Genomic DNA, 23,947 nt, shown 5'->3' on the forward strand with positions numbered 1-23,947 from the left:
AAAAAAGTCCTAAAAATTTGGAATAGAGAGAGTTTTGGTCATATTCAAACGTTAATCAAGGATCTGAATAACCAATTGACTTAAATCCAATCTAGTGATACCTTTTATTCTTCTATCTTCATTGAGGAAAACCTAAAAGTTTACCTCACAGAACAACTAAAAATTGAGAAAATTTTGTGGAGGCAGAAATCCAGATTGCAGTGGTTCACCACCACTGATTTAAACACCAAATTCTTTCATATGACTTCTACGATGAGAAAGAAGAAGAAATGATATCTCATGTTTGAAAGACCCTTCTAATCAGTGGGTCAATAAACCATCAGCCATTACGAACATGTTTCTGGATCACTTAAAAAAGAACTACCAAACCTCAACCCCTGAGCTCCTTGTGGATCTAGATAACTTGTTTCCCGAGAAAGTCTCAAATCTGGAAAATGATAGTCTTTGTAAAATTCCCTCAGATGAAGCAATCATGTTAACCATTAGACAAGCCCCTTCCTCTAAATCCCTTGGACCTGATGGGTTTACTGATTTCTTTTACAAGCATTATTGGGAGGTTATCAAGGTGGATCTCACAATGGCAATAAAATCATTTTTTTCCAATGGCCACATTTTGCAAGAGCTTAATCATACACACATTGATTTAATCCCTAAGACCGATTCACCCAATATAGTCCACCAATCAGACCAATTAGTCTTTTTAATGTGTGCTATAAAATCATTGCCAAGATTCTGGCCAACAGACTTAAGACTATTCTCAACAGTTTTATATCTCCTCACCAATTTGCTTTCATCCCTGATAAAATAATTCAAGAAACTACCATTGTTGACCAATAAATGTTCCATTTTATTGGGGGGGACTAGAAGGAAGAAAGGTTTCATGGCCATTAAGATAGATATGGAAAAAAAAAAATTTTTGATTACATGGAATGGAACTTTCTGTTAAAAGTTTTGAGTTGTCTTGATTTTCACCCCCACTTGGATTAACTGGATTAAAGTTTGCATCTCAACAGTCTCCTTCTTTGTGATTATTAATGGTGAACACTATGGAAATTTTCATCCTTCTAGGGGATTGAGACAAGGAGATTCCATATTTTCTTTCCTGCTCATCATTGGCAATGAGGTTCTCTCTAGACTGTTCATTAAGGAAGAAAATATGAGAAACCTCAAAGGCATTAAAATTACTAGAGATGGACCTTTTCTCACCCATCTCCTTTTTGCTAACGACCTTATTCTCTTTGGGCCAGCTTTTGTTAGGAATGCAAACTCCTTCCTCAAATGCCTTGACAACTATTCTTCTTGGTATGGTCAAAGGATTAACAAGGCAAATCTTCTATCCAGTTCAGTAAAAACTCTTCCCCTTCAACAATCAGAAATGTTAAGAGTAGTAATGAACTTGAAACTCTCCTCATCTAGGATTAAATACCTTGGGCTCCATTTGAACCTTGATAGATCTAATAACAACTTTTTTTGAAGAAGTCAAGGACAAAATCTAGAAAAAATTGGCAGCATGGAAAGCCAATCTTCTTTCTCAAGCTGGTAGAACTACTTTAATCAGATCTGCAGCCAGTTCCATTCTAGCATACACGATGTCTAGTTTCCTTATTCCAAAAACCATTGCGTCTTTTATGAGATTCTAGTGGGGGTTCGACCCAAAAAAATCTTATAACTTCACTCTTAAATCTTGAAACTCAATCTGTAAACCAAAGTCAATGGGAGATCTAGAGCTGTGACTCATCTCTAATTTTAACAAAACTTTTTGTGTAAACTAGGATGGTCACTCCTTAATAATAGCACTTGTATGTGAAAAATAATCATTTCTAATAGATACTTGAAAAGTGCATTGTGGTTGGATGTTCCAATAAAACAGAAGATTCTAGATTTTGGAAATGACTATCAAAATAAAGAGACTTTCTAGCCTCTAGCTTCTGTATGCAAATTAACAATGGAGCGAGTACTAGTGTCAGGAAAGATCCTTGGATTCCTACATTGTCCCCTCCATCCCAATTCCCTCATCTCAAAACACTAACATTTTTTCAAAATTTTTCTTGCCCAATACAATTTTCATAATTCGAGTGACAACCTGAAATGGCTTCACCATTCTAGCGGTAAATTCTCTGTCAAATCTAATTAGCACAACCCAATAATCAGGATAATCCTCATCCTCCCTTACTCTGGAAGAAATTGTGGTCGTTGCATATACAGGATCGTCTCAAACTTTTTCATATGGAACGTGTTTAACAACATTCTTCCCACTCGATCCCTATTAAAAAGCTGCATTCCTCTTAATGAATACCAAGTGCTCTGTCCCATTTGCCAAACAGCTAAGGAAACAACCTATCACTTATTTCTGAATTGTCCTTATACTAGGATCCTATGGAGACAATCTCATTGGCCCCCAGATATCACTAACATAGTGGGGCAAGAAATCACCAGTTGGATTCTAGCAATCCTTGACCCAATCACAAAACTGCACATTCCTGCACAAGAAACATAAAAATTCTAATTTAGAGATGAGTTGAGATGGTTTGTGAATAGTAGAATAAAAGTTGAATTATTTATTATATTTTGTGTGAAAAATTGAGAAAATTATTTTGGGATTTGAAAATTTTGAATTGTTTATTATATTTTGTGTGGAAATTTGAGAAAATTGTAATGATGAGATGAGATGAGTTGAGGTGACTTTGAATACAAACGGGGCCTAACTCTTTGCTTTCATAGCTATGGATAGCCTCTGATTTTATAGAAATCAAATTATCCATGACTCCTAAAAGGTACCTATAGACTTTTTTTTTTCCTAAAGTCATCAAACTGTACAAAGAACAAAGCAAGGCATGAGAATGGAAAATTCATAATAATGGACCCAGGTGGAACCCTCCTCCAATGGGACATTACTCAATCTCATTCGATGTAACAGCAAGGCAATCAGGAAGCAGGACAACAAATATTTGCAGGGACAAAAATGGAATAATTGTGTTAATAGTAACAGAGTTATCAAGCAATTGCAATCCAAACCACGGTGAATCATTAGCAATTCTAATAGGATTCAAGGAAGCAACCTCAAAGTATCTCAAAAAAATAATCATAGAAGGAGACACCTAGGTGGTGATAACAACTTTGACCCAACCACACCACAACTCAAATTGGATCACTAAAGGCACTATAAGAGATACAACAATACTGCTACAAGGCTTTGAAAGCTGGAAATCAATAAAGATACATTAGTCGCAGAACTGATGCGTGCATTCTATTGCACAATGGGTATCTTCCAACACTATGTATGGAAATATATCCCTGGTCAAAATCCCGCAATGCCTTTTAAAATTTCACGTTGGAAAAGACCCACCATAGCTAATTGTACAGCTAGATTATATGTATTTTCAATTTCAACCTCTGTACTAAAAGCATCCTCAATGGATTAGCTAAATTCTAAAAAACTAATTCAAATAGATATTAGGACATAAAACCTAATGGCATTGGATTAGGCAAATTCCAAAAAAATAGACTTTAATTACAGTAAATCTAAATTTCTGGTCATATTTGGATGTGCACTATAGCACTACCAAATCAATTGTTTGCTATTATTTTATCTCTCTCCTCTGGCTTTTTCTCTTTCTACTTAAATCTATGAATAAAAAAATGATCTAAATAAAATTAAATAAATCAAGTAATTAAAATTAAATAAATAGGTAGAATAGTAAAATATGATAAAATTAAATAAATTATAATTAAAATAAATAAATATTTTTTAAGTTAATATTAGTTTATTACTATATAATAAATAAATGAATAATCTAATGTGGAGACTTGATGTGAATAGAATAGTCAAAGTCAAATTCATCTCATAATATTTTATTATTATATAATGAAAAAATGGTTATTCCAACGTAAGGACTTGATGTGAATGGAATAGTCAAAACCAAATTCATTTCATATTAGTTAAAAGTGGGGTTTAACTTTGACTAATTCATTGAGAGTGCTCTCAAAGGATCTTATATCAACAAAGTTATTAATCTTTTTGAAGAAAAATAAAAGAGAGCAACTACAGACCAGTTGGGTGATTAGTGTTAATTTAGGCTGCATTTGGATATTGAACTGAGTTGAATTGAGTTGAGTTGAGATGATAAAATATTGTTAGGATATTATTTTTTAATATTATTATTATTTTAGAATTTAAAAAAATTGAATTATTTATTATATTTTGTATTGAAATTTGAAAAAATTATAATAATGAGTTGATATGTGTTTGAAATCCAAACTTACCCTTACACTAAAAAATCACAATCTGTCACGTAGGAGATCAATAAATTACAACATAGACTCATACACAGGTTATTTTGTTTTTACAGTTCTATCTTACCCCTATCCAAAGTCGCTCTCTTTCTCTCCCTCCCTTCCTCCCTTTCCCCACCCTGTGACCTGCTCAAATCTTTGATTGTTGCTCCCCTCAAGGACCGAGAGAGATGTGGCCATCGACGAGAGGTGAGCCTGGCCATCCTTCATGCTGCCACTGCTTCTCAGTCTTCGGCTCAGAGAGGAAGAAAGAGAGATTTGGGATGGTTCTCTGGTACACCCTGGGCTGAGAATTGATTTGGAGAGCTTCATGGAAGATGAAGAAAGGCGTGAGATGAAACAGATGAAGAGCTTGCTAGTGCTACTGTCATTTGTGCTTGTCATGCGATGGGGTCTCTCTAACTCAATTCTCTCTCTCTCTCTCTCTCTCTCTTATTATTATTATTTGTTCGATTTGTGTGAATCATTGACGGTGGAAAATGTGAGACTTTGCGTTGGGATAGTCAATATAAACTGGAGAGTATTGGGTGGAGAAGATCTTTGTGTGTGGGCGGTTTGTTTTGGGGCCGTGGTCGCAGAGGTAAAGACTGCAGAGAGAGTAAGGGTGACGAAATGCTCTTTATCCTTTGCAAAATTTAACCCAATGATCGTAGGGTCAGGCTCTTTGTTCTTCTATACTTTGCATCAATTTCCTCCATTCTGCACAACACCAAATGATACCCTGCCCCAAGATCACATTAGTCTCATCTTTACTTAATGGTCCAGAAGCCTTCTTCATGCTCTTGATTTGAACATGGTTTAAGCATTAATAATTTAATAGCCCTTTGAATTTCTTCAACATGTCTTGTTTATTGCCGACGAAAATGGCTTAAGGGGAGAAGAATGACTTCGATGGTAGAAGAAAGCTTCTAGGGAGAAGGGAAAAAAGTGAGGGGGTTTAACTGGATGCATACCCACCGTAAGTATCATAAGAGCACTAATAGTGAATTCAACAAAGTTAAAATTTAGCGAAGATTTAGCAAAGGTGCACAATAAACCACCGTAATGTACTCAACAAATGAACAGTGATTATAGCAAGGTTATTTGACTGGTCATCCAAGAGGCTGACTAAGGTCTCGTTTGTTTTCAGGAAATATCTCATCTCATCTCATCTCATCTTATTTCATCATTACAATTTTTTCAAATTCTCATACAAAATAAAATAAATAATTTAATTTTTTTAAATTTCAAAACAAAAATAATATTAAAAAATATATTCTAACAATATTTTATTAAATTTTTTAACTTTAATCATACCTCATCTCATCTCATCTCTAAGAACAAACGAGCCTTAAATATTATTCTCATAATAAAATAATTCTGTCTTACTGCTGCTTTGGTCTCCCGCACAAGAGAAAATGTAAAAAAGGTGAAAAAGATGAAAAAGTTGTCCAGCTTAGTGCTTTCCTTTCTTTGAAATTTCGGCGTGCAGCTGCAACTCTACTTCAGGTATAAATAATCTAGTTTGTTGGAGGCTAAACAAAAATGAAATGAAATTGGGTTTAATATGTTAATATAAATTGTGATTTGGAAAAAGTTTTAAAAATATATCAATTAAAAAAAATGATCTTTGTATCAAAAAGATCGTTAGGAAATTATATCCATTAGAAATAATTTGAACGTTAGAAAATTAATATGTAATTTTTTAATAACGAATAAATATTTAAATTATAATTATAATTAAAAAATAAAAAATTTAAAATTAATATTTAATTCTATTGAAAAGTAACTAATTAAATTTGTAAAAAGAAATTTTTTAATTAAATTTTGATGAGCGTATTATTGGAGCTCTACTACCGTGTTGGTTTTTTTACTGCTGGGTGTAAAGAAATACATGTTTTGATGGTTTTCCCCCTAAAAAAAAAAAAAACACTAATCAAGACTCTGAAAGAACAGGGAAGGCATTGATGGGTCAGGCAACCTGATTGGACCGGATCATATCATTAATGAGGTGGCTCTGGGATAGGTAAGGTTGCAAACACCGACCTAATCTAATAAGCCCACCACCTTGACCCACCTCCACCTTATTTTCTTCTCTTTTCTTTGACCTATTGTAATTACTCAATTCATGATTTTGTAATTTATTGGTCGTAATTAAATCAGCGGTCAGGATTCCCCCTACACCCACCAGCAGCCACTTCACAATGCACACGTGTGTGACCACGACAATTCTAATATCAAAAACCGAACACAACGCCTGATACCACGTAAACAAACTCACTCCACTTATAAATCGCAAGAAATCGTAAGTTTCAACGGTGATGAGGCATGTTACGTAAAAAAGTTGTCCAGCATAATATAATATAGCAGGTTAAGATTGTTTTTGGACAGTGAGAATAATTGAAATATTTTATAAGTAATAAATAATAATTAATAATTAATAATTAAATAATAAATAATAGTGAGAATAGAACACCTTTCTAAACTACGACTAAGGTTTATCACAGGACAACGATGGTGATTTTGCTTGGATTACAGGCTATCTTGTTTATTTAAGGGGAGGTTTATATTAGTAATTTATCTTAATTTATTTTATTATTATTTATTAATTTTAATTTATAAATTTTATTATTATTTATAATTTATTTTATTATTATTTATAATCTATCTCAACTTATTTTTAAATATAAACGATACCTTAGTCAAAGAAACTGACGAGGATGATGGGCCACTCTGATTATTGTATTTTTTTTCTTTTTCGTTATTTTTATATGCTTTATCTCTTGTTAGAAAGAACGAAAATTTTAGACAGATTATACATATTGGAAAAAGAAAAGGAAAAATCTAGTTAGAAAAGAAAAAGATTGAGATAGCAAGCAGTCTTGGGTCTGTATGTCATCATCAGCCACCTTTTACTTTGTCTGTTTCACAACTGAAGCTGTACAGGTACTCTTGCTGCGGCTTACTTTTCACGCCTCTCTCTCTCTCTCTCACTCACTCTCTCTCTGTGGTTGGCTCCCAGTCATTCTTCTCCATTTGCGTGCTTGCTTGCCTTGGTCGCGGTTTTTGCTCAAACATTGGTCATTTGTAACGGACTAATTTGATGGGGCTTTGGTAATTGTGATTTTGTCCCTTTTTGTTCTTCAGGTACCGCTTCCTTTCTTTTCTCCAGGTGTTTCTTCTTGCTTTTCCATGTTTCTGATGCAATTCTCTCCTCTTTTGATCTGAAAACATCACAAAAAACTTTGTTTGATGCTGTCATTGTTGCTTAATTGTCAATTGATGTGGGTTTCTTTTAGTGTTTGATGTTGCGCGTGGTTGCCTGATCGCCTGGTTAATTTTCTCATTTCTGAATTTGATGGGTATCTTTGTCTGTAGAAGTTCAGACTTCTAATTCATCTGGCTGGGTCTTTCTAATTATTTGTTTCCGTTATCTGCACTCGTGTTAGAGTCTAAAATATGATACGTGATAGCGCAAGAGTCAGTAGAAAATGTGGTTCGTTCTTAGTTGAAACTCTTGGGTATCTGTTAGTTTAAGGGAATCTTACTTTGAACCAGTTTTATACTTGTTTCAAGATGATTATGTGGGTGTACCATCTGTATAAAAAGGCTAATTCTTCTTCACATCATCACCGCTGAATTTGTCTGTTGTTGAACTAAATTTTTCGTAGAAGTCGGGGGGGCATGTTCCTCCAGAATATCTTGATATTGATTAGTGATATTCAGATTGGGAGGAACTCTCTGGGTCTCTCTCTCTCTCTCTCTCTCTCTCTCGATGGGCAATATGCTCGAATCATCATTCAAATGGACTCTTTGCAGTACTTTGGGTGTAGAGTGCGTTGAACTCCACATTTTTCAAGGGCGTTATATCTATATTTTTTTTTCTCTTTAGCTGTTTCTATGAAGCTATTCCATATTGTGCGTAAGACTTTTTTTGTTTAGTCAAACAGGAAAATTTATTTCAAGGTAACATAGTAAAATCCTTATTGTCATTCTTTCACGACAAATCCATTTTACGATTATTACTTGTAATGATATCATTCTGAAAATTGAGGGTTTTGTGATCTCTGTACAGCAGAAAGATCAGTTTGTCTACGAACACCAAAAAAATGTTTGCTTATTTTGTTAGTTACTGCAACATTCCACTCACTTTACTCATCGGGTTAATTTTATTGATTTAGATTTGGTAATCGACCATGTGATTTGAATATTTCCAAGAGTGTTCCACATGCTTTGTATGTACTAAAATATCCAAGAGTTTTAAATTTCTTGCGTGTGTACTGGATTTTACATAAGAGTTTCTAAAGATATGTCAAAATCTTAGGGATTTGAAGCTTGCTAATGGTACTTTTCAGCCTGGTCCAACTCTAATCATGACTACTAGTTCCCCTGTTCCACCAAATGAACAGAAAGAAAAACACATTTTTCTCACTGAGGTAATTTTTTAAGCTGCATTTGCTTTTGATAACTTTTTTTTTTTTTTTGTCTAGAACCTTTCTCTGGCATGATCTTCAATTTCTGACTTTTGAAAATTGTGGTGCTTTCAGGTTGGTAACTTCGAAAAACAATTGTGGGGATTGATTCACACCAAAAGTCTATTGCACTGCGATGTTCAAAACTTGTTTCGCAAAGTTCGTTTTAGTTATGAGAAAATCATTCTAAATGATCAAGAGCATGTGGAACTTCAAGATGTTGAATATTCCTTGTGGAAACTTCACTATAAACATATTGACGAGTTTCGTAAGATAATAAAGAAAAGTTCTGCTAATGGAGAGAGCACAAAACTGGTAATGACGCAAAATGCTGGCAATGTGCAGAGTAGTGATGATAAACACATGGTAGGATTTAAGTCATTTCTCTCTGAAGCAATGGAGTTTTACCAAAATTTGATTGTGAAAATCAGAAAATGTTCTAGCCTTCCTGATGACTCCTCTTATAAAGAGGGTGACATATGTTCTTCTGTTGAACCAAAAAAGACCCAGAAATGCCAATTTTTATGCCATAGATTTTTAGTATGTCTTGGGGATCTTGCTAGATACCGAGAACAATATGAAAAACCCGATGTTCAAAATCATAACTGGTCAGTTGCAGCTTCCCACTACCTGGAAGCAACAATGGTTTGGCCAGATAGTGGAAACCCCCAGAATCAGGTATTTTCTATTATTCTTTTGTCATTAAATTATTAGCTTGGGATATATGCTCACTCTTGAGGACTAATTACAGCATGTGTTTTTATTGACATTTTTAAATGCTGTTTTGTTGGTTTTTCGCATGTGTAACCAACTCTGATAATTTGTAGTTGGCGGTATTGGCTGTATATGTTGGCGATGAGTTCCTTGCTTTGTACCACTGTGTAAGAAGTTTAGCCGTCAAAGAACCTTTCCCTGATGCCTGGGATAACCTGATTTTACTCTTTGAGAGGGTAAGACTTGATACTGAATTACCATTTTTGGCATATAATTTTTATCCTGTGCAGATTCACTCCTGCTGATTTTCCTATCTTGGCATTTCTCAAAGTCTTTCATGATCTTTCAGAACAGGTCATCTCCAAGGCATTCCCTTTGTACAGAAGCCCACTTTGACTTCCTAAAACCTTCTGAAAGAAGCTATGTCCAGAGCAAGTTACAATCAAGCGACGACAATATGTTGAAAGCTGAAAACAATTGCACAGTGGAAACAGACTTATGGTCTCTTCTTATCAGAACTATGAGTTTCTTTTTCATACAATCCAGGTACTCCCAGTAGATTAGAGTCTTTATAAACAGTGTAGTTTTATTTATAATTCAATTATAGGTTAGTTCAAACTTTACACAGTAATTAGGGTTGAATTCCAGAGATGTTAATCTGTGGTTTAAAAAGTTACATTTACAGTCAAATATTTAAATTCGCATGTTTACATCACTTGCCTTGAAATGAAAGCCTAATAACATAATAACAACCTATGCACATGTGGGTAATGTACAATTTGCCTTTAACTGTGTGATGAACTTTTATATCCTGATCAGCGCAGAGCATCTTGCTTTATTCAAATTGTACCTGACGTCCTAAACTCTCAACATTTTCTGCTGTTTTTTTAAATGTGAGGCAGTTTGGAGGAAGTCCCTTGTGCCTTTGCATCTGCCATGAGAGAGTTGGATGCTGTGATGGCACTAGATGATACAAAACTAAAAGCTGCATTGGAATCCTATCAGTGTTTGGATTCAGCTAGAACAGGCCCTTTTCGAGCACTACAAGTTGCTTCTATATATATCTTTATCATAGAGAACCTAATTCATGGTCCCCAAGTAAGAAGGTCAAAAGATAAAACTGATATGGAAAAGCTTGCGTGGACACAATTTGCAATAGCTGCCACATTTATTTTCATGGGACGCCTCGTTGATAGATGTTTGAAGGCTAGTCAATTGGATCTTTGCCCACTTTTACCAGCTGTGCTTGTATTTGTGGAGTGGTTGGTGGACATGCTTGATGAAGCAAAAACGTTTGGGGTTGATGAAAAAAGTAGAAGTGCCATGTCTTACTTTTTTGTTGTGTTTATTGACCTTCTGAAGCAGTTCAATGTTAAAGGGAGTGAAGCCATGTCTCGGGATGGTACTCCGCTTTGGGAAGACTATGAATTGAGAGGCTTTGCACCGGTAGCATGTTCAAATTTGCCATTATTTTTTTCAACTCCTTGGGAACAAGTAGACAGTTTTGAAAGTGGTGCTGAATGTCGTGCTCACCGCATCATTAACGCTGCAATGAGGATTGCAGAAAGATCAAATGATTCTGGAAAGTGGTTTTTGTATGATAAATCAGAAAGAAAATTCTACATTGGAGAGTCAGATGAAATTTCAGAGAGAAAAGAATCAGAAAAAGTAGAGTTACCCAATTCTGATCTTAAAGTCAAAGAGCCTAGCCAGGATATTTACTTAGCCACAAAAGAAAGCGAGGAACAGATCCTGAAGGCATGTCCAAATGACCCCTGTGTGAATGGTAAATCAGTTGCCACAGATGAGGAAGAAGTCATTCTTTTCAAACCTCTCTCGAGGTATAACTCAGCACCACTGTACACTTCTATTGACACGAACAGTCAAATGTCTCCAAAAGATTCGGGGGATGAAAATATACCTTCAGATGAATGCTTGCGCCGAGCTATATCACTACTTAATGAGCAAAACCAGGCCCAGAGTGATCCTTTAGCTTTCCATGCTGACATCTCTTATTTCCGGGGCAACCAGTCATTGAAGCATCAGGAGTCTCACGAGAAGGATTCGTCAGCACACCCATTGTTAGAAACCCCCATCTCTGCTGGGCCTCCCTCGCTCAGTGCTTGGGTCTTCAATGGAGGAAGTTTGAGCAATGATAGGGGGAAGACAAGTAATGCGAGTAAACATAGCCTTAAGCCTATTGAGGAAATGGCTTTTACAACCATGGCTGGTCTTTCCATAAACAAAAATGAGGATTCTGCAATCATCAATTACTCATCTCCTACTTACCTACCTCCAGTGCCTTCTGCTCCATTATTGCCCGATGATGCTGTTTGGTTTAGTGGCATTCAATCTAACTTTGTGGACTGCAGAACCTCTGGAGACGGTAGTGGAGCAAATGATTTTTCCAGAGCATCGCAGGTACCAAGCTCTTCAAATTGGGTTGCTCCTCATGGGCATCCTGATTATGGTCACAGTGTTGGCAGTTTCATGAATAATTACCCACCTTCATGTCGAATGACTTCTTCTGAATGGCTTCGTCAATACAGAGAAAGTCACAATTCTCAGCAAGTCAATAGTTATACATTGCCGGTTCATTGTTATGCTCCTGAGAACCCCGGAAACTTCCAACATCGTGAAGTTTCCAATTTTGGTGTTTTTGATCCATGGGGAAATCCTATGGTTTATAATCCAAGTGTATATATGGAGAGCCCGCCACTGTATCAGGCTTTTCCTCGTGTTTATGGTGCAGATGAACTCCGAAGGGAGAAGCTCTTTCATGGTTACCAAAGACCTGTCCCCTTAGGATGTGGTGCTGTGACAGACCTCATAATTGAGCCGCAGCCACTTTTGCAGTATCCGAAAGAGAGAGAATGGGGAGTCCTGCAAGATCCTGGCCTTAGAGGTCCTACATACATGGGAAATTAGAAAGTTTGCTAATGTGAAACATTTCATTCTAGATGTCTACTTGGCTGTATTGCCTTTCTTAACGTCTTCATTTCATACAGCATGAAAAGCTTAACACCACTACCCCCCCCCCCCCAATAGAGTTCGAGATGTCTGATTAAAACATTTCACATGTATGCATGTAAATATAGGTGCCTAGATGTTTCCATATGCCCTCTGAAAGAAGTGGTCTCAAGAAAGACTGAAATGTGTCAAAATTTTCTGCTGATCAACAAGTCCAAAAATTGTATGACGTCACATTCTCTTACTGATCAAATATGAGTTAAAAGCATTTATTGACAAACATTATTTAAAGTGATCCCCAAAAAAACTGAAAATAGTTTACCAGTTGTCCCAGTGCAGGGTTTTACTCATCTACAACATTTACCAGACCATTATCCAGCATCCATATGTGGTTGTGAGAATTTTGCTGACATTAAGTATTCTGCATGTAATTTAAGCGCTGGCAATGGTGGAATAGAGCCAAATTTGGAATTTTGTATATTGTGGCTTGGATCAAGGTTAATGTTTGGTGAACTTGGTCCTGGTAAATGTTATTTGTTTGAACTCATGAAATTGAAACCTGGTGTCTGACCCCACCAAGCGAAATTAACTCAGGCGAGTCAACGAAAATCCAAATGCGATGATCTGGGCCAAGCTTCTGTGGAAAAGAAATCTGAATCGAAACGTCATAGTCATAGGGAATTAATGTCTAATTTCTTATTGTAATGGCTGCTGGGTGCTGTCAAGGCTTCAACAAATCATTTTATGTTGAAACAATTTAATGATTCATATCTTCAATGAGAAAATGGTTGGATTTTTTTTTTTTTTTCTTGGGGCAGGGGGGCATGTAAGGTCTTGTGAGACTACTACATCTGCATGAATTTTCAAGTTATATGTTTGTCATTAAAGAATGAATACAAATGACCTTCAATATTTTGGGATGTGCCAAATAGTTCCTCATATATATATATATATTTTAAATAAGTGATAGCTCTTTAGATTAAGGACACGGATTGTATGAAAATCATCTATCTATACAGAAGAGCATAATACACTCGATTTCCCATAGGGTGAGAATGACATATTGTAAAAAGGGTTATGCATATATCATTACTCTTTACATAAACAGCTAATCAACGCTCAGTTTATTAGGCTGTGTTTCTGAAGTGCCAACTTGTGGCCACTTTGGATAGCTTCTGTGGAGTCTTATTTTCATGAATTGTTGTTGGATTTTCTGCAGGTTTCTCGCACAGACTGGTTTGATTTCTGTTGAACATCAAATGCCAAATACGACATCATGTTTGGGAAGAAAGAACTTCAAGAGGATTCTCAGTAACAATTCATTTGGAAGGACTGTATGATTATGATGCTTTCCTTTGGAGTATGGAATCATGTGGAGATAAAGGCTGAAAGAACAGTGAGTGAGCAAATGACAGTATTTCTTCCATTGTTTTTGCAAGAATTGCTGGAGTGCTTACATCTATCAATCAGTACTCTTTCCTTCCTTCCTTCTCCTCATGTTTGCTCTTCTTGGCCTTGATGAAGCAGAAACACGAGCAGCAGGGGAACTGGAACAAGAACTTCATATCTTTCTGTTGTTATGATTTCAAATGCTTGAAGAACATTATGTATATAGAAGTTAGAACTCCTCTCCGACCCTGTTTTTCTCATTCATTTTCTTCTGCATTTATTCCTCTCCACCTTTGAATCCTATTCGTGTTTGTTGTAGATAAAGAAATGCCTAGCTTCCCCATTTCCATTGCCATTGCCATTTCCATTGACATGCTCAGCAGTGATGTTGACGAGAGCCGCCCTTTTCCTTTTGTGATAGCATCTGGGTTTGTGCGCTGTGACTGCACATGCACCTATGCTTCTTGGCATAAATTACTAAGCGTTACATCGCGTATTTTATTTTAAAAAATAATAATAAATATGAAATTTACGTAAAAAAATAATAAATTTTTAATAATAAATTTTATATAAAAAAAATAAAGGACATTTGTACAATTTATTATTGTATCTAGCATCCATCTTCATAAAATTAGACTGTTTAAAACCAATCCAAAATTTTATGGTTGTTAAGAGGAAAATTTCTTTCTCTATCATTATAAAATTATTTTTATTATAAAATAAATTTAACGTATCACGTGAACTCTTGTATTTATTTTATGAAATCATTTTTGACATTCTTGTATTAAACTTCCATCTTATTCTTTTGTCTTTTTGAATATAGCTTTTCGATGATATTGATTGAGTTCAGGGCGGCCATTCCATTAATGCATATATATGTTTAGATACTATACATTTGCATAAATATTAGAGCATAGAAATAAATCATAAACACGTTTCAACAAGCAAAAAAATGTGTTTTTTTTCTTAAGAATTGTTTAAGAACATCATTTTAATAATAATAATGAATAGCATTTTTTTTTTTTTTTGCCTTATTGTAAATAAGATTTCAAACAGTTTTAATCCTTCTAAATTTTAATTTGTATTTATCTCCTATTTATTTTTTGAAAAAAATGGAGAAGTTGGAGATAATTGTTGTAAAGAAATTATTAAACTTACTACAAATTCTGCTATAAAAATTCATGTAATTAGTGACACATCGCCAAAATAGAAAGGAGAAATGCTATTTCTGTTCAAGTTGTAATAAAAAATAATAAAAATAGAAGCATCTCCAAAAAAAAATGTTATTAGTTGTCTATTTTAATTGAAGAAAAAATTTATTCATCATCTATTTATTTATCATCTTTTTATTATTTTATGATGTAATATTAGATGATCGATTTATAAATAAAATATAATAAATAATTTTTAATTATTTAATGACATATTATAAAATAATGAAAAAATAATGAGTTGCTCTTAGCTGAATGACATGGCGCTGTATGATTGGAAACCCAGGAAAAATGGCATTTGCAACGTGTCTGGGCCCTACAATAGTCCGTACACCCTCTCCGTACAGAAGCTGCTCCGTGGCCATGGGGCCAGAAGCGCACATGGTCCACCGCCCACCCAATTTCTTCGCCTTGTGTATAAAGTCCCGCGCTCTCTCGCCAAGAAAACCAATTCCATTTTCTTTCTCTCTTTACTTTCGGTTAGCTTTTGCATGGCACTGTCACTTGCTGCTTAGCAGGCTTGGGGTGACCATCCTCTCCATCTTGATCTTGTCTGTGTAAGAAACCCGAAGTGGGTCGCGCTAGAATTGCATATACTAAATATGGATGTATTGTCATCTATTTTTTTCTACGTATATTCCCAACCCACTTTTCATTTAATCTTTTTGGTGAAGGCTTGAGAAGGTGGTGTGTTGGAAAGAGATCATGGCTGGGAGTGATGGCTGGGATGCAGAGAAGATGTGAGTTTCTTTCCTTCAATGGTGTTTAATTTCCACAGTGGTGGATATGGGTCACTTTTCTTTTTTCTTTTACCTATTTTTTTTTCTTTTTTAATGCTTAAGTGGTGTTTCTTTGATTTGACCGGGGCCATAGGTTTGAGTTGTATTTGCATGATTATCTGGTGAAAAAGAAAATGCACAAGACTGCTGCAATTTTCAGAAATGAAGCCAATCTTGGCGAAACTCACGTTGGTAATGTTCTTTTTTTTTTTTCTTTTTTTGAACAGCGTAATGTTCTTTTCTGTACATGCCTATTTACGTTATATGCATTTTTCAATAAAAGAAAACGTTATATGTATTTTTCTTTCTTTCTTTTTTCATTTCAATATGCTTCTAAAGGATGAAAAAAGTTATTTAATTATTACTGAGATGTACTCCTGGAGTGTTTATATATTATTTTCTTTCTATTATCTTCTTTCTATTAGCTGGAATTTCCTTTGTTTCTCTGTAATTTTCCTAAAGAACTGAGAATTTGGGGGTATATGTTTAATGCTTGCCCCCTGAGGTATTAAATCTTGCAATATAGATCATTGTAATTGTTCCCTTCGGATTAGGCGACGCTTCTTGCTCTCTGCATTGCAAATGATATTTTTGTGTCAGTTTGATGTTTACATTGACGAGTCAATCATTAGAAATGAAATTCTCGTCTCCAGATGTTGATTCCACCGAAGGATTCCTCCATGAATGGTGGTCGATGTTTTATGACGTATATGCCTCTAGGCAACTGGAGTATCAGCCAGCCAAGGAAGGGGGCCCTGTTAAGGTGGTAATTTTGTCAAATTTGAGGCGTCATTTTCTTTAATTTTGTTGTAACATGGTGCATTGTAGTAGGTTCCATGATTTATCAGATTACACAAATTGACCCATAATGATCAACAGAAAATCCCTTCAACAATCCCACAGGTAGCGATGAATCGGCACGGGCCCGGACAGTTACCGGAAGACTGTCTTAGACGTCTTGCTGAAACCTTTAATCCCAATTTGGGTCCACTTGATCTTAATAAACCGAGTTTCCCAATGTCAGCTGCAGTCGGTTCAAGGTAGTTTGAAATACATTTGCAACCTTGTATCATGTCAAACGGATTTTAGTGTGCGGTTGTTTATACAGTTTATTTGGTTCCAATACACCCCATGTACCACATACGGAGGATTGGAGCTTATCATTTCACCTGAAAAGAAATGTTTTCTCGGAGTTGTCTTAGTTCAGTGAAAGGAGCATTAAACTCCTTAGTTCCGCGGCTCTAGTATAAATGAAGTTTTTCATGGGGACTCTCAGAAATTATTTCCCATACATCAAGAGGGTTGAATACATGATCCCCGTTGCTATTAATTAGCTTCACTTAAATGTGGAGGGTTTTTAACCTTTTCCCTTTGACAATTTCTTATTCATGTGTCAGCCATCCACAGCAACAAACTCATAAACGGGCTCAAATTCAGGTTGTGAGAGGATTGTCAAACCTTTTTAAATTCACCAAAATTCCAAGCTTCTAAAACTCTGAACATTGTTTTTATTGGGCGTGCAGGACATTAACATGGAGGAAACTACAACTACGGACCCCATTCTGTATGGAACACCAGAAACCGAACTCTCAATAACTGGGTCATCATATGATGCAGGTTTTGTTAGATCTTACTTCCTATTTGCATTTCTTCTTTGGAGAATCTTGGGTATCAGCTTAGCTAATTTACCTTACTGTTAGTTATCGACAAAACTTGTTGCTACGGAATTGAAAAGATAGATGGTATGTGCTGTTTGCTTTTTCTGCCTTTTGTTGTCTTTAGATGGAGCTACATCGATGATATATTATTATTGCTTCTATTGTTAATCCACTGTACTCTTTTCAAGACCTCTATGCCTTCAACATCAAACAAATGCCTCTTACGTTTATGTGGCCTAACAACAAAGCTACAAATTGTAATTGAGTTCCCTTTTTTGTCTTTTTTCTTTTCCTATTTTCTCTGGGGAGTGGTCCAGGATGAGTAAATCCATGCAATCTCTTGTAGAAAGTGATGTGCGTGATGAAATGATGAGTGGATTTAATTAACTTTCATGGTTGTACTCCATGGCGGGAAATGGTGGGCATGATACCATGTAGTTTTGGTTGCATCCTGTCTAAGTTTTAATCAAGCAATCATTCAACCAGTTAGTGACACTGGATACAAATGGTTTGATAGGCCTTTTAATTTGGCACTTTAGCTCTTTTAAGTTCTAGCTTGCCAATAAATGGAAGGAAAATTAGAAAGGAATATTTCACTGATTTACGTCATTAAAGATGGGTATAATGGTAACTCCCCTATCCTTGCAGTAGCTTGTTGGGAAGAATATGGTATGTATCAGAAATTATGCTGAAATACTTACAATTAAACATGCGTGATATAGGGTACTGAAATGGAAATGATGCAATGTTAGCAATGTTATCTTTCAAGTTTTATTGATATTTGTTCTAAGACAACGGTTGTCAACATCTATAGGTTTCACTTTTGAAGAGGTTATTACCCTCCAATGCAGCAACGGCTTGTCGTGCTGCCACTTTTCATCAGATGGGGAGTTGTTAGCTAGTGCAGGGAATATAAGGAAGGTGGTTTTGATGTGTTTCTTCATTTAGATTTAGTCTGTCTTTCTTTTGCATAAGTCCTGAGCTATTCATTTTGCACTGCCAGGTTTTGATTTGGGACATGGAAACCTATGGTTCCATTAGTACTTCGGAAGGGCATACTCATCTCATCACAGATCTTCGGTTTAGACCAAGTTCAACTCTTTTTGCTACTTCTTCCCTTGATAAAACCGTGAGAATATGGGATGCAGCAAGGGTAAGCTTTTTTCTTGCCAGTTCTGACGTTGGTTGTCTGCATCTGTCTTCTTGTTTTGGACGTCAGTTTTCTTTTACTTTCATTTCCCGTCTAATGCCCCCTTTTCCTTGTTTGTTTTCCCTTAGAATTAATGCAAGGAATTTTGACATTGAAGGTCCCAAATTCAGTATCTTTTTTTATAGCTTCTACGAAATATTAATCTCATTTTTGGTTTATATCCACGGCTACTTGCTCTTATCTATATGAAAATCCAACAAGAAAAGCTCGCCCACGTTGCCCTTATCTAACATATTTTACTTCAGTTCAAATTGTGTCATAGGTCTATAATACTTTGAGGTTTTAAATTCTTTATAGTAACAGATATATATCATTCTTGTATGTTGCTATGGCCTACTTGTATGTTTAGTTGGAATTTATTTTTAAATTTGAACATTCTTTTACTTATATAGGTCCAAGCTTTGCATTTGTTGTTCTACCAACTTTTTAATTGTAGCTTGCATTCTGAAGAATATCAATAAGAATGTGAATATATATATATATATATATATATATATATATATATATACATTTTAAGAATTTGATTCTATAGGTTAATGTGCTTTATCAATTTGATTTTATGATTTTATCAATGTGATAGGTAAGTTTTTTTTGGGCTTTATGATTTTATGTAGCCAAACAAATCGCTGTACAAGTTTCTTGGGCATGTTCAACAAGTAATGTCACTGGATTTCCACCCACAAAAGCTGGACCTCCTTTGCTCTTGTGATCAAAACAATGAGATTCGACTGTGGAATATCAACAACTATTCTTGCACACGCGTCTCTAAGGTCAGGTCTTGAGCTTTCCACTTATAAGAATATAATCCAAGCATCAAAATATGCTAAAATTCAAGTAGCAACAGGTGTGTAGTTACATTTATTTGTTGTTGGCACTAATATCAGCTTAGAAACACAAAAGTACTATGGTGCATGATTAATTTCATAGGAGCATTATATATCGTATGGGTGTTTGCAGCATTTCTTGTGATTGGTTTAGTTTCTTGGTTCCAAATGTTGAGAAGGGTCAACTTAATGAACTGCCTTAATATGTGTACAATACAGGGAAATGTCAAATAAGAGTGAGTTAACTCCATAAATTATATCGTCTTCATGGCGGGATTTGTTCACATGTTTGGAAAAACATTATGAAAGCACTTGTGTTTTTATGTCCTGAAACTTTTCCACATTCTTTAAATCATTTTGGAGTAGTTGTAATGTAGTCAAACTTTTCTTGCATTTCTATTTATCAATGTCTCAATCTACCTTTGGAGTAACTGCAGGGAGCTACTAAACAAGTCAGATTCCAGCCACAATTTGGAAAGCTTTTGGCCACTGTTGAAAGAAACATTATCAATTTAATTGATGTAGAGACTGACAGCGTCCAGTTCTACTTGAAGGTAAATTATACAATCGTGTAGTGCAGATAGATTATTATGTTTGGATTCGTTCTCTGTTCTTTACATTTTGTTTCCTTTAGGGACATGTCAAAGATATTCTTTCAATTTGTTGGGATGCTAGTGGGAAGTATATTGCCTCTGTTAGTGAAGACAGTGCACGAGTTTGGTCAGCTATGTCAGGCGGTAAATGCATACATGAACTTAGTTCGAATGGCAAGAAATTCCAGTCATGCACATTTCATCCGGGATATTCACAGCTCCTTATCATTGGTGGTGATCAGGTAAATGGCTCATTAATCTTAAGTTCTATTTGTTTGTCCAAATAAATGTTAATAATTAGAATATGTTTACATGATAACTGGAAAAATAACTGCAAAGATAAGCAAACATGTCGGTGGTAAATACAATAGACTAGTGTCTACATCATGTCATTTTATCTCAGTTTTAATGACTAGAGGCCAACTTTAGCAGTCACTCATTTTGATGTTTCTGTACACAATATCCTCCTCTGGTTAGATTTAATGGTCCGTGATTTCTTGCAGTCTCTGGAGTTGTGGGATCCAACTGAGAACAATAAAACAAGTTCGGTTCCAGCTCATGATGGGTTAATTGCTGCACTAGCAGATTCACCGCAGACTGGAATGGTTGCCTCCGCATGTCATGACGACTGTGTGAAGTTGTGGAAATGAGACTTATCAGTGTGCACATGGCCGTGCATGTGAAAATGCGCAGGTTTGGTTGATAGTTCCAGTTACATTTCGTGGTTCTGTATAGAGGCAAAATACGCAAAACAGTCCGGAGTCAATGACTCAATCACCAAGTGACGGTTAAAGATAATCCTTTTTGTTTTAGAAGAAACAGTTCAAAAGGATGCATATACTTGTTTTCAATGTATAAAGCAGATTTCTTAGACTAAATGTAAATGGAACGAAATTACAGCATATAGCACTGCCTCATTTTGCTTTCTGATTGTTTCTATAGCGAGTTCAAGTTGCTTTGTTACACCAAGTGATATATTGCTTGGTTTACTTAGGTCTTGTTGGAAACAGCATATCGCAATGTTAGGTACACGTTTAAGTTGTGCAAGCTTAAGGAGGCCTCTGTAAAAAATAGATCCCACTAAAAAAAGAAATTTTTTTTTTTTTTATACTTTTTTATTGTGAAGCCTACTATTTTACAAAGGACTGTGGAGGATTGTATATTTGGGACTTGCACAAATCATTCCTCTAAATTTCTATATAATCAGCTCCTTGCCCTTCCTACTTTTTCCAAAAGCAAAAGAAGATGAAAAAAAGCCTGCAGTTTGGAGCATTAGACATTGTGCCTTGGATCAAGCTGAGTGGTAAATAAGCATGCATGTTGGACTCTACAACCAAACCTGAGTAGGCAGGAGACAATTGCACTCATTTTTCTTTGCATCTAATTTGGAATATGAAGTAAAGAGTAAAAAAAAAAAAAAAGTCATTTTGTTACAAAAGTTCTGGTCAAAGGTGAACTAATTTCCCTCGGATCTGCAAAGCATTTGCTCAACAAAATAAGCTCCACATTCCTGGAACCAATGCCTCCACTTATTTTACAAGACAACCCATGATTTCCTCTTTCTGGGGTTCAACTTTTGGAATTTTCAATGTACGCTCCGAATGCCAATGCCAAATCGAAGAACTGAAAAACACCCAAATATTCTTCATTTTTCATGTCCACAACCTCCCCTGTACTCAATGTTGTAAGGGGAGGTATAACCATCTCTTTTTTTTTTTTTTTTTTTTTTTATTGGCACCGGTTGTCCAGTACAGCATCCCGACTAATCTGGAGGTGCACAGGTCCTCAGCAATGAGTTTTTCGTAAGTGCACCTCGGTTAATTCAACAATCCAATAGCCTTAAGAGGTTGTTTGCACCCAAGAGGATTTGAACCCTAGACGTAGAAGAGCATACCCCTAAGCCCAGGCCTTTACCACTTGAGCCAACCCCTAGGAGTTGGTATAACTATCTATTATGAGACAACCATATAAAACCACATCTTAGTCTAAGATTTGGCCAGTAACAAGAACATTTAAATGGTTCTGAGATTTCTCACACATCTTACGTAGGAGTTTCAAGTTTGTATTAACAAGATAACTATATCAAAAAAATTGCAAATTGACTCGAATTCATTTTCTATTTTGCGCACATTCATTAAAAAAAAAAAAAAAAAGTACCAAAAAGTGCACACGATCCAAATGGATATACGAGAAAAAAGCGCTAACTTTTAGAAACCACAATTTACCTGTGTGGGAAAGTAAGGTATTTGGTCATCGGCACCGAGACAATGTTCGCCTGGCATTCTGTAATGGACCCAAACTTGACTGATTCGAGATAGTCAATCTCCAGAAGGGTTAGAGAGTAGAAAGAGAGAGAATCGAGAGGAAGAAGAAGGTAGCTGAATATTCTGAGTTGAGGAATTTTTATTTCCCTCCAACTCCTGAATTTATACTTCTTTCCTCAGACGACATCGTTTAACAACGTTCCGAAACGAATTACAACAAAACGACTACGTTCTACTTATTCAATACAGAACATTAAACTAAACGACAGCGTTCTATTTAAGACTTCCTTCAATTACAACACGACACCGTTTTTCTATTACTAATTATACTAACTGAACACCAACGGCTACCGCTCTTTCTTCTTTCTTCTGCGGAAAAGTTTAAAAAGCACGAAACGGTAGAGGCACGAAAAGCACGATGTCAGCTGAAAACTCTCTTTTATCCTTGCATAAAACAACAGTATTTTATTTTACCATTTTACCCATGTCAGTAATCTCATGGGTAGTCCCTTCTTGTACTAAGGGACTACAATTTTTCACTACAATTCTATTATAGGTAGTCAATCTCGCACACCCTTCGTGCACCCCCTACTGACTTGGAGGGTAATTTTGTCAATTTGAGTTACTTTAAGGATTTCAGACTCTAGAGGCCTTCGTCTTTCCCGCTCAACACGAACTAAGAAGGCAAATACACGATACCCAGCCCCTTTCATCTTTGCCATTGGCACGGCTCTGCACTGGCACATCTTTGCCACTATTACATCTGGGCAGGACTCTCTTGCCACCAGCACGTCTGGGCACCTCGAATTCGGATTTTACAGTCATCAAAACGAGGTAAACAGATGATAATCCCTCAAAAGATGAAATAATTTTGTTTTTTAATATTCTGGTTTTAAAAGATGAAAAAAGATAATGTAATATATACTAGTATTTGGTGGATGTTGAATTCATGACGTATCCCTCCCCTCCATTCTTATGGGTAGAGAAAATGTTGAGAATTATGTGACTCTCTTTTTCATTTCATCATAAATCTTATGTGCATTCTATTTATCCATCGCAGAAACAACTATTTATTTTCATATCATTTCCTTATTATAACAAATGAGGGAGGAGAGTAGATCTGTAACCATCCCATACCCAAACATCCTAATCAACCTAAATTAATTATAAAATCACACACAAATGAGAGAGATTGAAATATATATATATATAGATATATATATATATATATACTGCAAGGGAAAAACTCTGGAGGCTTCGGTTTTTGTCGCCGGATGAAGGAGGGCAGGTGGAGTGGGTTCGCCTTCCATCACGAGATGGAGTGGACTCAGTGAGAATTACTTTCTAGAGTCTCCATTCACGAATAAATTGAGGGTGAGGGGGGAACCATGGGCTTCAACTTCGACGAGGGGAGAATTTTAAAAATGAAGTTCAACATACCGTTTCAAGAAATTTTTAATTTTATCTTTTAATTTTCACCAATCTGTACCATTTCGTTTAATATCCTTACATGTCATCAGAGTGCGCAAAGAGTGCATCAACTTCATTACGTTTAGATTTTTCCTTTTACCTACTAACGTCTTATAATAAA

The 23,947-nt window shown here is 35.7% G+C and overlaps 2 protein-coding genes across 5 annotated transcripts; both read left to right on the plus strand.

Annotated features, from left to right (window-relative positions):
• Window positions 1-7,069: 7,069 nt before the first annotated feature.
• On the plus strand, window positions 7,070-12,655 carry LOC121266829 (protein SMG7L-like). 4 transcript variants are annotated; one of them, XM_041170656.1, is made up of 6 exons: window positions 7,070-7,218; window positions 8,628-8,708; window positions 8,820-9,422; window positions 9,572-9,694; window positions 9,808-10,004; window positions 10,361-12,655. In XM_041170656.1, exons 1-6 carry the CDS (start codon window positions 7,165-7,167, stop codon window positions 12,384-12,386), a joined length of 3,084 nt encoding a protein of 1,027 aa, XP_041026590.1. In that variant the 5' UTR covers window positions 7,070-7,164; the 3' UTR covers window positions 12,387-12,655. The 4 variants fall into 4 exon arrangements, with proteins under 4 accessions (XP_041026590.1, XP_041026593.1, XP_041026592.1 ...); XM_041170659.1 differs by having other exon boundaries at window positions 7,096-7,218; window positions 8,597-8,708; XM_041170658.1 differs by having other exon boundaries at window positions 7,217-7,419; window positions 8,597-8,708.
• Window positions 12,656-15,574: 2,919 nt separating this feature from the next.
• Window positions 15,575-20,742, plus strand: LOC121266831 (transcriptional corepressor LEUNIG-like). Its single transcript, XM_041170660.1, has 12 exons — window positions 15,575-15,768; window positions 15,902-15,999; window positions 16,461-16,573; window positions 16,687-16,847; window positions 17,205-17,244; window positions 17,331-17,424; window positions 18,280-18,386; window positions 18,469-18,618; window positions 19,290-19,445; window positions 19,937-20,053; window positions 20,134-20,334; window positions 20,596-20,742. Exons 1-12 carry the CDS (start codon window positions 15,734-15,736, stop codon window positions 20,740-20,742), a joined length of 1,419 nt encoding a protein of 472 aa, XP_041026594.1. The 5' UTR covers window positions 15,575-15,733.
• The last annotated feature ends 3,205 nt before the right edge of the window (window positions 20,743-23,947 follow it).

Source organism: Juglans microcarpa x Juglans regia, chromosome 5S, assembly GCF_004785595.1.
Source record: "Juglans microcarpa x Juglans regia isolate MS1-56 chromosome 5S, Jm3101_v1.0, whole genome shotgun sequence".
In the NCBI taxonomy this organism is placed as follows: Eukaryota; Viridiplantae; Streptophyta; class Magnoliopsida; order Fagales; family Juglandaceae; genus Juglans; species Juglans microcarpa x Juglans regia.